The sequence below is a fragment of the Coccinella septempunctata genome, chromosome 5 (assembly GCF_907165205.1).
Source record: "Coccinella septempunctata chromosome 5, icCocSept1.1, whole genome shotgun sequence".
Taxonomy (NCBI): Eukaryota; Metazoa; Arthropoda; class Insecta; order Coleoptera; family Coccinellidae; genus Coccinella; species Coccinella septempunctata.
Genome location: NC_058193.1, coordinates 9,779,205 through 9,794,127, shown reverse-complemented (window position 1 = coordinate 9,794,127; position 14,923 = coordinate 9,779,205). Strand labels below are relative to the sequence as shown.

The following is a 14,923-nucleotide window of genomic DNA, read 5'->3' as shown; positions in this document are numbered from 1 at the left end:
AAACAATGGGGTTCTAATTTGAAAAAATTGATTTTTCACGATTTTGTCATCCCTAACTTTGAAAGCGATTTTTTCACCCCCTGTATCATGAAATTTAGGACGCCCAAGTTCTAGACCCGTACGCTTGTTCAACCTTACTACGCCCAGAACAAATATATTGTTTCAGTCATCTGTGTACAGTATGATTTGTTCTAAATTCAATCAGATCTCGCACATCTGTGATATAAACTTTGACAGACAGTCCTTATTATGTAATATATTACAAGGACACTACATATATACAAGAGTTGACATAATTTGTAGAACTTTTTGATTTTTGTGGTAATGTCACTTCTAATCCCACAGCACACAGAATACAAAAGGTCATGGCAAAAGGAGTAATCAACCCCACAATATCGCTCAATAAGCCAGACGGATAATTCAGCGAAGGAGAACAGGAACGATCTTTCAGTTTTCCCAAAACAAAATTCACAGGTAGTAAACCCATAACTAGATATATATATAGACCTTCACCTTCAATCTATATAGATCACCAGAAGTGTAAAGAAAAATCCTAGAAGAGATTCGTCTTCATCTTCTGAAGATAACCAGAAGCTGCTTAGAATGAGTCATATACACAGAAAATGGAGAAGGACAAAAGTTCCCTTCACAACAAAATGGGTACCCACAATCTTCAAGAACAATGAATTCAACATCGTTTCTATTGAAGACAATGAAGAAAGTAGTAGATAACAACATAAGAACATAGAATCTGGAGAATACACCAATTCACAAATGCCAGCAGATGGCCTACAGGACGACCGATCAACAAAAACTGCTCTGTATGACCGTATGACTCTATAGCTAGGTCCTGGTCCCTCGGGAACAAAAAGAAATGAAGAGGAAAATACAGGGAAGATGACGTTTACTCATCCAGTGGAATAAAAAAATTTTAATTCTCAAGTGAAATGAGATGACATAAGCTTAAGCGGATAAAGCGATACCTTTCATGTCAATTTATAAATCCGATTATTCTCTGGAAAGTGTTATCGTTTGATTTTTAATTGAAGTGGAATAAAATTCACGTGAGTTATAATTTTTTTTCATTCGAAAAAATAATAATGACAATATCAGTCCAAAGAACACCATAAGGGCACTTCAATCGGACCTGCTATTGCTCTAGAGACAGAATCCAATTCTTCACCTAACAGACTTTCGGGATGACCTTGGAGCCTAGGAAGCTAAATCATTTCAGTTGTGCAAATACAACTTGGTTTACTTGTATACACAGTTGCCAGATTTAGGACGCAACATTATGCGTCGTGTGAAAGACGTATATTGACTGTATATCAGTTTTCATCATTTGAAGCGCCCCCGAAGCGGAATTTGCGTGAACTAAAAATATACTTTAGGTTTCATGAGACGCACTTTACTGCGTCTGGAGATATGTTTTTCAACATGGAATAACTCTTTTATCAAAGGATGAATGAAATCTATAGTTGTTCCAAAGATAGCTCTCGACGTCCTTCACGATTTGCGACCACCCCTGTCGTTGAATCCCTCGAAATACCAGAGAAAACTTTGAAAAACAATGTTGCGTCCGGTATACGGACGCAGTATTATTCAGGACGCAATAGTGTATGGCCCAAAGACAATGTATGGACGCAACATAGTATGTTGGATAAATATATATATATATATATATATATATATATATATATATATATATAAATGAAAATAAAAATTCAACGATGAATAAGAAAACGGATACGAATAATCTTAGTAACATCTATAGTTTCTTACTGACCTGTGATAAAAAAAATAGGTATTCTCCTAATATCTCCTAATTTGTAACCTTATTTGCAGGTACTTATAAATAAGAGACATTTCTAATCCAAATTGTATAAAATAAGAAAAGATTTTCTAAATTTTTTTTTGCCCTTCTGTGAACATCATGGCACATTTGTTTGTCCATGCCAATTTATAGAATTTTCTGAAATCTGTCATTTGTAAAACCAATTTTTTCCTGAATAATTCAACTGAAATTGACGTACTTTTTTGATTACCCTCTACATGGTCTTGTTTTTTCTGAAGCTACCATATTTATTGTCATGGTATTGTAAGTTTTAGCCTAAGAGAATTTGAACTTTTGTTATGAGATCTTTGTATTTTCCAGTTGCTCCTGAAGAAGTCAACGATAGTTGACGAAATATAGAGCTTTAATATAATTTGACTCTCATTGGAATTTTGCCCTGAAAAATAGTCGAAACACCCTTAATTTAAATCAATATATATATATATATATATATATATATATATATATATATATATATATATACAGGGTGTGGCGTAATGAATGAATAATATGGAGCCTGCAGATAGAGGACTCTATGGCGGTTCAGAAAAATATATCTTACGTTTAGTAGAAGTGCCTTGGTTTTCGAGATATTCGAGATTTTCGAAAATTCAAGAAAATCACACCCTTCGCCACTCTTTTTGCAGGCAAGACTCCAAATGAAGGAATTTGTTCAAACTTTTTTTTGGATAGTATTCCTGGATAGATGCGCTTTCGAATGTAAATTATTATTTTTGAGGCGCATGAATAGTTTTTCATAAATAAAAGAATTAACTCAAATTTTCCGTTTTGCTTATTTTTTTTCCTAAGTTCAACCCAGCGTGGTGTGAAAAATAATAAGTTTACCTGAGTGCCAAAGCAAGAGAAAACATGCCTGTTTCACTGAGATTCTGAAATGGTATAACTCACTCCATTTTCAGCATTAAATTCAAAATAAATTTATATTACAATGAGTCAAGGCAGAGTTTGACGTAAGCCTTTTTCTTTTATTTTTAGCAACTGAAATGAGACCTGCAAGCAGAATAAAGCAATTATTCATATGAAGTTGTAGAGCATCTAGTACAGCTCCTGATGCACACTTCGAATACTTTTTGTGAAACTCGATTCAATTAAACAATATTTTAAAATTGGTTTTTTTCTCTCGTATTCTTTCATTATTAAGCCCTATAGTTATAAAGTTGATAGTTGTTAAGCGAATTTCAAGTAACGGAATGAATTTTAGCACTTTTGTAATTAAGAAAAAAAGTTGAAAATTAGGTAATTTTTATTACATTAATTGAGTCAAGACCCTTGTTACAAAAATGCTGAAATTCAATGCATAACTTGAAATCAACTTGAAAATATTGATTTCACAACGTTGGGGTTCAATAATAAAAGAAAACGAGAAAAAATAACAATATCGTTTCATTGAATAAAGTTTCACAAATCACAAATGATGCCACCATGAATTCTGATACATGCTCTATAGTCTACACTTTCTAATGAATCATAGCTTTATTGTATTGATATCAACAATTCTGAAATGAGTATCGTTTCATTGAATTAAATTTCACAAAAGATTCTCTAAGAGGCCACCATGAGCTTCAGTAAACGCTCTATACCTTCTTATAGACGATTGCTTCATTCTGCTTGCATTTCTCATTTTAGCTGATAAAAATTTTAGAAACACTGTTTACATTAAACTGGGCCTCAACTGATTACAATAGGAATTTATTTTGTATTAAATGCTGAGAATACAGAGAGTTATACCATTTCGGAATCTCAATGAAACTGGCATGTTTTTTCTTGCATTGGCTCTCAGGTAACCATATTATTTTTTACACCGCGCTAGGTTGAACTTACGAAAAAAAATTAGCAAAACGGAAAAGTTGAGCTAGATTTTTTTTTATGAAGAACTATTCATGCGCCTGAAAAATAATGAATTACATTCGATAGATCATCTATCCAGAAATACTATCCCCGTTACGCTTACCTCTGCTAAAACTGTATCTCATACACATGCTAAAATTATTGTTTGCTGTTCAAGATTGTAATGCTCTAAATCAAAAGAATATAAATATATATATCCAAAAAACAGTTTGAAAAAATTCCTTCATTTGAAGTCTTGCCTGCAAAACGAGTGGCGAAGGGTGTAATTCTCTTGAATTTTCGAAAATCTCCAATATCTCGAAAACTAAGGCACTTTCACTAAACGTAAAATATATTAATCAAGAATGATCACGCCTAAACGAGGAGGCAATGAATAATAATAATAATAAATTTAGATGCATACCACCCGACGATATGAATATCGAAAAGTGTTACGATCTGAATTGAGCTAGCCGATTTGCCATCGTCAAGGCCCCAAATGGAGTACGTTCCATCGAAGAAAAGCAGATGCTGACCATGGTTTCGGCCTCATTTGGCCTCATCAGAGCAACATAGCATTTTTCCACGGTGGAGAACGTTTGGAATTGATGGAACTTTATTCAATGTTGTTATGTTCTAGTGGGTATTATTTACCCACAGTCTTCGGTGGAACGTACTCCATTTGGGGCCTTGACGATGGCAAATCGGCTAGCTCAATTCAGATCGTAACACTTTTCGATATTCATATCGTCGGGTGGTATGCATCTGAATTTATCCTTATTATTGTAAAATATATTTTTCTGGACCGCAATAGAGTCCTCTACCCCCAGGCTCAATATTATCCATTCATTACGCCACACCCTGTATATATATATATATATATATATATATATATATATATATATATATATATATATTTCTGATAGGAATGGAGATTTCAGTAGTCGATTCGACAAAATATCATTTCAATTCCTAAGGAACTATTGGATCAATTCGAACCAAATCTTGAAACTGCACATAATTTTCGAATTGAGATGCACATGTTGAATTTCAGTTTGATATATCAGATAGGAATTGAGATTTCAGTGGTCAATTCGGCAAGGTGTGATATCAATTCCTCGAAAACTGTTGGATCAATTCGAACCAAATCTTGAAACTGCACATAGTATTCGAAATGAGATGCACATGTTGAATTTCAGTTCGATAGTTCTGATAGGAATTGAGATTTTAGTGGTCTATTCGGCAAAGTGTGATATCAATTCCTCAAAAACTGTTGGATCAATTCGAACCAAATCTTGAAATTTTACACAGTTTTCGAATTGAGATGCACATGTAGAATTTCAGTTCGATTGTTCAGATAGGAATTGAGATTTCAGTGGTCAATTCGGCCTAGTGTGATATCAATGCCTCGAAAACTGCTGGATCAATTCGAACCAAATCTTGAAACTGCACATAGTTTTCGGATTGAGATGCAGATGTTGAATTTCAGTTCGATAGTTCAGATAGGAATTGAGATTTCAGTGGTCAATTCGGCAAAGTGTGATATCAATTCCTCGAAAACTGTTGGATCAATTCGAACCAAATCTTGAAACAGCACATACAGTCCCTGGCCATATTATTAGACGCATTGATTCGATGCAAAATCTCAATATGGAATAATCAAATTGAATGTATATGTTACATATACTTCATCTGTAAATGGTTTTCACATATAATATATCATATTCAATAAAAAATATCGATTTATTGATGATTAAACATGAAATTCTAATATTTTGCTGAGCCACCCTGTGTAGCTATGAGAGCTTCATACTCTCAATGCAGAGTTGTTCGGTTTGCTGCATTCGAAGATAATGATTTCATATGTGGATTGTCGAAATAACGTCCGAACCTGCAGAATGCAAGACGTCCACTGGAAGACATAGTACTGATTCATACTTAAGTACTAATACTACAACATCAAAAATAAATGCCAAATAGAACAATTTAATGAGAGTCGTAGATGAAACTAACATTCTGTGGAAATGAAATTCAAATATTCTGCTTTTTCCTCGAGCAATACCAGTAAATATAAAAAAAATCCTCAGTGCGTCTAATAAACTGGCCAGGGACTGTAGTTTTCGAATTGAGATGCACATGTTGAATTTCAGTTCGATAGTTCTGATAGGAATTGAGATTTCAGTGGTCGATTCGACAAAATATCATTTCAATTCCCAAGGAACTATTGTATCAATTCGGCCCAAATCCCGAAACTGTACTCAGTTTTCGAATTGAGATGCACATGTTGAATTTCAGTTCGATAGTTCAGATAGAAATTGAGATTTCAGTGGTCAATTCGGCAAAGTGTGATATCAATTCCTCGAAAACTGCTGGATCAATTCGAACCAAATCTTGAAACTGCACATAGTTTTCGGATTGAGATGCACATGTTGAATTTCAGTTCGATAGTTCAGATAGGAATTGAGATTTCAGTGGTCTATTCGGCAAAGTGTGATATCAATTCCTCAAAAACTGTTGGATCAATTCGAACCAAATCTTGAAACAGCACATAGTTTTCGAATTGAGATGCACATGTTGAATTTCAGTTCGATAGTTTAGATAGGAATTGAGATTTCAGTGGTCAATTCGGCAAAGTGTGATATCAATTCCTAAAAACTGTTGGATCAATTCGAACCAAATCTTGAAACTGCACATAGTTTTCGAATTGAGATGCACATGTTGAATTTCAGTTCGATAGTTCTGATAGGAATTGAGATTTCAGTGGTCGATTCGACATAGTATCATTTCAATTCCTATGGAACTATTGGATCAAATCTTGAAACTGAAGATAGTTTTCGAATTGAGATGCACATGTTGAATTTCAGTTCGATAGTTCAGATAGCAATTGAGATTTCAATGGTCAATTCGGCATAGTGTGATATCAATTTCTCAAAAACTGTTGGATCAATTCCACCCAAATCTTGAAACTGCACATAGTCATTGTATAAAGACCACTTTGTGGTCTTTGAATGAACATAGTTTCGGCAAAGTGTGATATCAATTTCTCAAAAACTGTTGGATCAATTGGACCCAAATCTTGAAACTGCACATAGTTTTCGAATTGAGGTGCATATGTTGAATTTCGATAGTTCAGATAGGAATTGAGATTTCAGTGGTCAATTCGGCAAAGTGTGATATCAATTTCTCAAAAACTGTTGGATCAATTCGACCCAAATCTTGAAACTACACAGTTTTCGAATTGAAATGCACATGTTGAATTTCAGTTCGGTAGTTCAGATAGGAATTGAGATTTCAGCGGTCGATTTGGCAAAGTATGATATCAATTTCTCAAAAACTGTTGGATCAATTCGACCCAAATCTTGAAACTGCAGATAGTTTTCGAATTGAGATGCACATGTTGAATTTCAGTTCGATAGTTCAGATAGGAATTGAGATTTCAGCGGTCGATTTGGCAAAGTATGATATCAATTTCTCAAAAACTGTTGGATCAATTCGACCCAAATCTTGAAACTGCAGATAGTTTTCGAATTGAAATGCTCATGTTGAATTTCAGTTCAGATAGGAATTGAGATTTCAGCGTTCGATTTGACAAAGTATGATATCAATTTCTCAAAAACTGTTGGATCAATTCGACCCAAATCTTGAAACTACACAGTTTTCGAATTGAAATGCACATGTTGAATTTCAGTTCGGTAGTTCAGATAGGAATTGAGATTTCAGCGGTCGATTTGGCAAAGTATGATATCAATTTCTCAAAAACTGTTGGATCAATTCGACCCAAATCTTGAAACTGCAGATAGTTTTCGAATTGAGATGCACATGTTGAATTTCAGTTCGATAGTTCAGATAGGAATTGAGATTTCAGCGGTCGATTTGGCAAAGTATGATATCAATTTCTCAAAAACTGTTGGATCAATTCGACCCAAATCTTGAAACTGCAGATAGTTTTCGAATTGAGATGCACATGTTGAATTTCAGTTCGATAGTTCAGATAGCAATTGCGATTTCAATGGTCAATTCGGCAAAGTGTGATATCAATTCCTAAGGAACTGTTTGATCAATTCGACCCAAATCTCGGAATTGTACACAGTTTTCGAATTGAAATGCACATGTTGTATTTCAGTTTGATAGGTCAGATAGGAATTGAGATTTCAGGGGTCAATTCGGCAAAGTGTGATATCAATTTCTCAAAAACTGTTGGATCGATTCGACCCAAATCTTGAAACTGCACATAGTTTTCGAATTGAGATGTGCATGTTGAATTTCAGTTCGATAGTTCAGATAGGAATTGAGATTTCAGTGGTCAATTCGGCAAAGTGTGATATCAATTTCTCAAAAACTGTTGGATCAATTCGACCCAAATCTTGAAACTACACATAGTTTTCGAATTGAAATGCACATGTTGAATTTCAGTTCAGATAGGAATTGAGATTTCAGCGTTCGATTTGACAAAGTATGATATCAATTTCTCAAAAACTGTTGGATCAATTCGACCCAAATCTTGAAACTACACAGTTTTCGAATTGAAATGCACATGTTGAATTTCAGTTCGGTAGTTCAGATAGGAATTGAGATTTCAGCGGTCGATTTGGCAAAGTATGATATCAATTTCACAAAAACTGTTGGATCAATTCGACCCAAATCTTGAAACTACAGATAGTTTTCGAATTGGGATAAACATGTTGAATTTCAGTTCGATAGTTCAGATAGGAATTGAGATTTCAGTGGTCAATTCGGCAAAGTGTGATATCAATTCCTCGAAAACTGTTGGATCAATTCGACCCAAATCTTGAAACTGCAGATAGTTCTCGAATTGAGATGCACATGTTGAATTTCAGTTCGATAGTTCAGATAGCAATTGCGATTTCAATGGTCAATTCGGCAAAGTGTGATATCAATTCCTAAGGAACTGTTTGATCAATTCGACCCAAATCTCGGAATTGTACACAGTTTTCGAATTGAAATGCACATGTTGTATTTCAGTTCGATAGGTCAGATAGGAATTGAGATTTCAGGGGTCAATTCGGCAAAGTGTGATATCAATTTCTCAAAAACTGTTGGATCGATTCGACCCAAATCTTGAAACTGCACACAGTTTTCGAATTGAAATGCACATGTTGTATTTCAGTTTGATAGGTCAGATAGGAATTGAGATTTCAGTGGTCGATTCGGCAAAGTGTGATATCAATTTCTCAAAAACTGTTGGATCAATTCGACCCAAATCTTGAAACTACACATAGTTTTCGAATTGAAATGCACATGTTGAATTTCAGTTCAGATAGGAATTGAGATTTCAGCGTTCGATTTGACAAAGTATGATATCCATTTCTCAAAAACTGTTGGATCAATTCGACCCAAATCTTGAAACTACACATAGTTTTCGAATTGAAATGCACATGTTGAATTTCAGTTCGGTAGTTCAGATAGGAATTGAGATTTCAGCAGTCGATTTGGCAAAGTATGATATCAATTTCTCAAAAACTGTTGCATCAATTCGACCCAAATCTTGAAACTGCAGATAGTTTTCGAATTGAGATGCACATGTTGAATTTCAGTTCGATAATTCAGATAGCAATTGCGATTTCAATGGTCAATTCGGCAAAGTGTGATATCAATTCCTAAGGAACTGTTTGATCAATTCGACCCAAATCGCGGAATTGTACACAGTTTTCGAATTGAAATGCACATGTTGTATTTCAGTTCGATAGTTCAGATAGGAATTGAGATTTCAGGGGTCAATTCGGCAAAGTGTGATATCAATTTCTCAAAAACTGTTGGATCGATTCGACCCAAATCTTGAAACTGCACATAGTTTTCGAATTGAGATGTGCATGTTGAATTGCAGTTCGATAGTTCAGATAGCAATTGAGATTTCAATGGTCAATTCGGCAAAGTGTGATATCAATTTCTCAAAAACAATTCTTCAAAAACATTTTTGACAACAATGTATTTTCTTTCAAAATTCAAATATAGATAGCTTAGCGATCGCGTAGCAGTAGCGTAGCTTTGGTGCGAACGAACGATTTTGCTGATATCCACGAATCAAGTATCTGTTGAAATATTTGTTAGAGTCAAAGACTCGTCCTGTATAAATTCCTGCAGAATGCTTGGACTCGATCAAATTGCTGTGAGGTTACGTTACATCACTCGTCCTGCGGACTAGTGACAGTTTGATCTCGTTGATTTCTGAGAGAACTATTTATCGATAGTACTGCCGGCACTCGTGGCATTACCCCCGAAAAGACAAGGATGATGCTCAATGCGTTTACCTTCCAATAATGTAAATAATAAATCCAAACATTTTTAACTCACTTGTCTCCATATGCTATGTCAAAATTTTCGATTCGAATATCTTGTATTTTATTCATTCCTTTGGCTTCGAGTTTACTTTCTTTTTTGCTCGTTACCTTGAAGAAAAATATACTGTTATGTACGCTTCATAGAAAAAGTTAGAATGTCTACCTGAGAAGCAGTAGCGGTTTCTAATATAGGAGCAGCAACGGCTTTGACATCTTTCGATCTTTTTTCTTGCTTTTCCTGTAATTTGGCTTGCGCTTTCTCTAATTTTTTCGCATCAACTTTCTGAAAAAAAAAATAGTATCAGTTCGTTTTCAACAAGAATGTATTTGCAATAGAATAATTTCAACATAGAACAGATTATACAATTTTCACAAAATGAGTTTTCACACCGCAACGCGTGTTTCACTATCACAATAGAGATCCTTTTAATCAAAGGAACAAATTCATAAATCTCCTTTGATTACAAATTTCATTGACTGTCATAGATACGTGTTTCGTCGAAACTGATCGTCAGTTGAATAAATTCTTTGATTTCATCAATGCAATATATCCTTGCAATCAATTCACGATGGAAATAGTATTAAATAATACAATCAATTTTTTGGATTTGACAATTAGTAAAATCACGACTTCACGATTTTTCATAAACCTTCATATGCGGATATAACAATTCATGAGAAATCAACATATCCGTATTCACAGAAAGCGGCGCGGCGTATAATATGTAGTATGATTCATAGATTAGTAAATTTTCCTCTTACAAAAATTAATTTCACTAAACATAATAAAATAAATCGCGGTGAGTAACGGTTATAATGCGGAAAAGTTATTCAGCAATAAAAAAAGTTTACCCTTTTCAAGTAGAAACTAATCATGAATATAAAATGATATCCTATTTAGGAAAGAGTTATGAAAAACTATAAAACTTTTTGAAATCGGAAGGTATCAAATTAGCTTTCGTAACTAGGTAAATACATAAAGAATAACGATCAAACGAATAAGGGGGATAAATGTGGAGTTTATAAACTTACTTGTACTGATTGTACTGGTAGAAAATTTCAGAAATTCTTTTCTGATGTTCTGTGTTTTAATATTCTTATTAGAACACCTAAATTGTTTCATCAAGGCACTGGAATTTCTACGTTTGCAGGGCATCTGTTGAATGCAAAACACAACTTCAACGAAGACTTCGAAATTATAAAAACTAAAATTCAGAAACTGAATCTTTTAGGGCCGGTTGTTCAATAGCTGGTTAACTCGACTTAACTAGCGTTTTGCTTAATCCAGTGATTACGAACTGTCAAGCTGTTGTTCATTCATAGGATAGGCGTAAACCACTAGTTTCCTTTGGTTTAAGTAAACCAGTCGAAAATGAACGTCTGATTAATATCTTGTTTATAACGTCAATGTTTTGACAGAACGAAATTAAAGAATCTTATTTGTGTTGTTTCTTGTGTCAGGAGAGGATGCTGAAATATTTAGGAACAGAAAAGGATATTTCTCATTAAACGTCCAGGCAGTTCGTGATTCATCATTGAATCTTTTGAATATTGTCTGTCGTTGGCCTGGTTCTAGCCATGATTCTACAATATTCAAACAATCTTCATTGTGCGCTTCATTTGAAAATGTAGAGTATGTTCTTCTTGGTTGGTGATAGTGGTTATGCCATAACAAAGTTTCTTATTAATCCATTGGGCCAGCAGAGGAGCAGGCCTGAGCATCTCTTCAATGAATCACAAAAAAGGAACAGAAATCCAATTGAAAGATTATTTTGGTGTTTGGAAGCGTGGATTCCCAATATTGGCATTAGGCTTGCGAGTGAATGTGAAAAGATGTGAAGCCATTGTAGCTTTAACTGAAATTCCTCAAAACTTAGCAAATAAATTAAAGAGCCCGCTTCCAGAAGTTGTGCGGCAAGAGATACTAATATTCAGACTTCTCCCTGCATGAAATTCGCACATCTCTTACTTTTTTACGTCTCCATCTTTCTAATCATAATTTATCGCCATCACTCATACAAACTATCTCAACACGAAAAGGATTTTCAAATTTTAAATTTTGAATCTGTTGGAGAGTGGTCATAGAAATAACTATAGTAATGGTTTTCTTCCTTTCAAACTTGTCAAAATTCATATTTCAAAATCAGTGTGGCCAACAAAGAACACTAATGTGGCCCATAAAAACAAACAAATTTATGAATCGACTAGTTAACTAACAGTTTTGAAATCCATGGTTATTTTCTATGAACAACCCATAACCCATCTCAAACCATAGTTACAGTTAACAATTGGTTAGATAATCAATTAGTTAAACCACGAATGAACAACCGGCCCTTAGAAAGTTTGGAAATCAATAAATGTAAGGTGACGCCGGATTTACTCAACTTAACGACCAAATTGACCTATTATAAATAACTCCCTATTACTGAATTTATTTTGAATATTTGTGTTCAACTAGTAGTATTTTCGTCAGTCTAGTCGCTAACATGAATAAAATGAACAGAAAAATATATAAAATTCGAATGTTAAAAAAAGGGAAAAAATAAAAAACTTTGAAATCTAAAGGTCAGGCTCGGGGGGGGGGGCTATTGGTGCTCTAGACCACCCCCCCCCCAATATTTAAAATATTTGAAAATAAGCCTAATCTGTATACGATAATAACAGACGTACTTACAACACGTTGTCGGCCAACCAAAACAATTCTAATTTTAGAATTTCGTATTGCCGTGAAACCCCGAGGGGAACCAGCTAGCAGTATAGGTGAATCCCTGAATCCCAGACGCTTTTCGTATAATGCGAATTTTCTCGGTTAATCGGGATTTTTGTTTTTAAATAGTTTGTTTCGAATAAACCGGATTTCGGAAAATCGCGATTCGTAAAATCGGGATTGTACTGTACCAAATATATTAGTTTACTTTCACCCACCTGAAGATGCTATTGTGATAACGAAACACGTTTAGCGTTTAAAAACTCATTTTGTGAAAATAGTATAATCTGTTTTGAGTTCAATTAAGAATTTTCATCAAGTATCGGCCACATCGATTCAATATTAGAAATAATTTCAATCGATGAAAATATTGACAATAAAACAAATAGGAGTCTTTGCAACCATGCTGAATTGTTTACTGAATTCAGTGGGTATTGAATGTTGGAATATTCAAAAGTCACATGCGTAGGGAGTATTATAATCAAGTAGTGAATTCCAGCGAGTGGCAAGCGATCCTAATAAGGCTGTGTTGAGATAAATTCATTCACCAGAGTCAAGCAAAACCAAATCCCTTACTCATTCAGAATTCTCGCCAACAATAAATATGTCGAATGCGATTGGTTTATTAGTCGACAATATTAGTGCTGGCGGTCAAAGTGTTGAATGACATTCCCCAGCAGTTTTCGACTGTGAAAACCATATTATGTACTTTGCTATTGCCACCTATATACTGTATATAAGCATCTTTAGGAATAAGATATTTCTCTCCGTCTTAGTCAGTTCTGCAGTGGTACCACGATCGATCTACAATCTATCGACAACTTATCGATGTCGAATTCGATGAGGCGTTGTCGGCAATCTTATTACACCCGACAGTTTTGGTGTTAAAAAGATGCTCATACAGAGAATACTGATTATCTTTGGTAGAAATTTTCAACTATTCGACTTAACCCATAATAACCTAGTGTTACACATATGTAACGCAAATTTCACTGGCAAATCTATTTTATTTCTCAGTAACTGTAGCTATTAGCGTTACATATATGTAACACCATTTTTCTCAAACAAAAACTATACAATTTTCAAACAGAAATTGAGTTGTTTTTGTCTTGTACACTCTATAAAGAATATTTATTCAATTAGAATAGTGATCATAACTCAGGTTATTAAGGGTTAAAGATAGGGCAGGAAAAAAGGGGAAAAACGGGATTATTGTCGAGTCGTGCGCTTGTCGTGAGCTTGTGGTACGTGGGCTGGTTTGATATTCATTGAGAGTATAGATCGACCTTCGTTAAATCGATTGAATCAATATACAGATTGTTTCACAAAGTGCGTTTCTTTGAAGAAGAATTTATCCTAAACCAACGTTATTTCCAACAGGTCGCAAAACGAAAAACTAATACGACCTTATCAATTATGTCAATTGATAGCTTCCGAAAAGTGTAGATTTTCTCTTTTTTCACTGATGTCTACATAAACAAATTCCATAAAATGTTGTCAGGAAAAGCATTATTCTTAGATTTCGTCTCGAATACATATCGAAGATGAGCAATATGTTGTAGAATATGACACCGCAGTCGCGAAATAGGTATTTTCGTAACAAGTGCGGAAAGACACCTCACGCTCGAGTTGGAACATTCTTTTTTTCTACCTTTTGTTTTCCGATTTCCCTTCACCATTTCACTTTTTATAATATCGGTTTACTGCACTGCTGCGGGAGAACATCATTCACCATTTCTTCACTTTTTTATACTGAGTAGGGCTGGTTAACCCATTATCGAGTCCCAAAAGAATTTTCGGAAAGGAGCTGCCTTATTTAAACTTCTTGCATCTATAATATGACGAAAGTCCATTGTGGGGCGTTCAATCAATGTAGGGTAAAAGAAGTCTTGCATCTAGGTTCAACAATATAACTTGGATTAGTAGGGATTTTAGTGGATTTTTGCAGTTCGTGGTTAATGCCGCTTAATGATTATCCTCTTAATTAGTATAAATACCTGGCTGAGGTATTCTTAGCTTCAGGCTAACCGAAACAGTTGAAGACTCTGCTGTCCTTCTATGAGCGACGAAAGGTAAAGCGCTGGGAATATCTGGAGTACAAAATTAGGAATGTCCGAGGTTATAAGAGGATGTCTTAGAGACGTCCGTTGATGTCTGACGGATATCCAGGTATATCTGGATTGTAGATTTTAAGGGAGGATGCGTTGCATTGCGAACATCAGAGCTGTTTTCGCC

General features: G+C 34.7%; 1 protein-coding gene across 3 annotated transcripts in view; it reads right to left on the bottom strand.

Annotated features, from left to right (window-relative positions):
• The window catches only part of LOC123314401 (ATP-binding cassette sub-family F member 3), a 154,975-nt gene that overhangs the window by 118,514 nt on the left and 21,538 nt on the right, over window positions 1-14,923 (bottom strand). For all 3 annotated transcript variants that reach the window (XM_044899684.1, XM_044899685.1, XM_044899686.1), the window contains exons 4-5: window positions 10,145-10,264; window positions 9,995-10,089 (exon numbers count right to left, since the gene is read on the bottom strand). In XM_044899684.1, coding sequence (XP_044755619.1) covers window positions 9,995-10,089; window positions 10,145-10,264 — 215 coding nt within the window. The remainder of the gene's footprint in view (window positions 1-9,994; window positions 10,090-10,144; window positions 10,265-14,923) is intronic.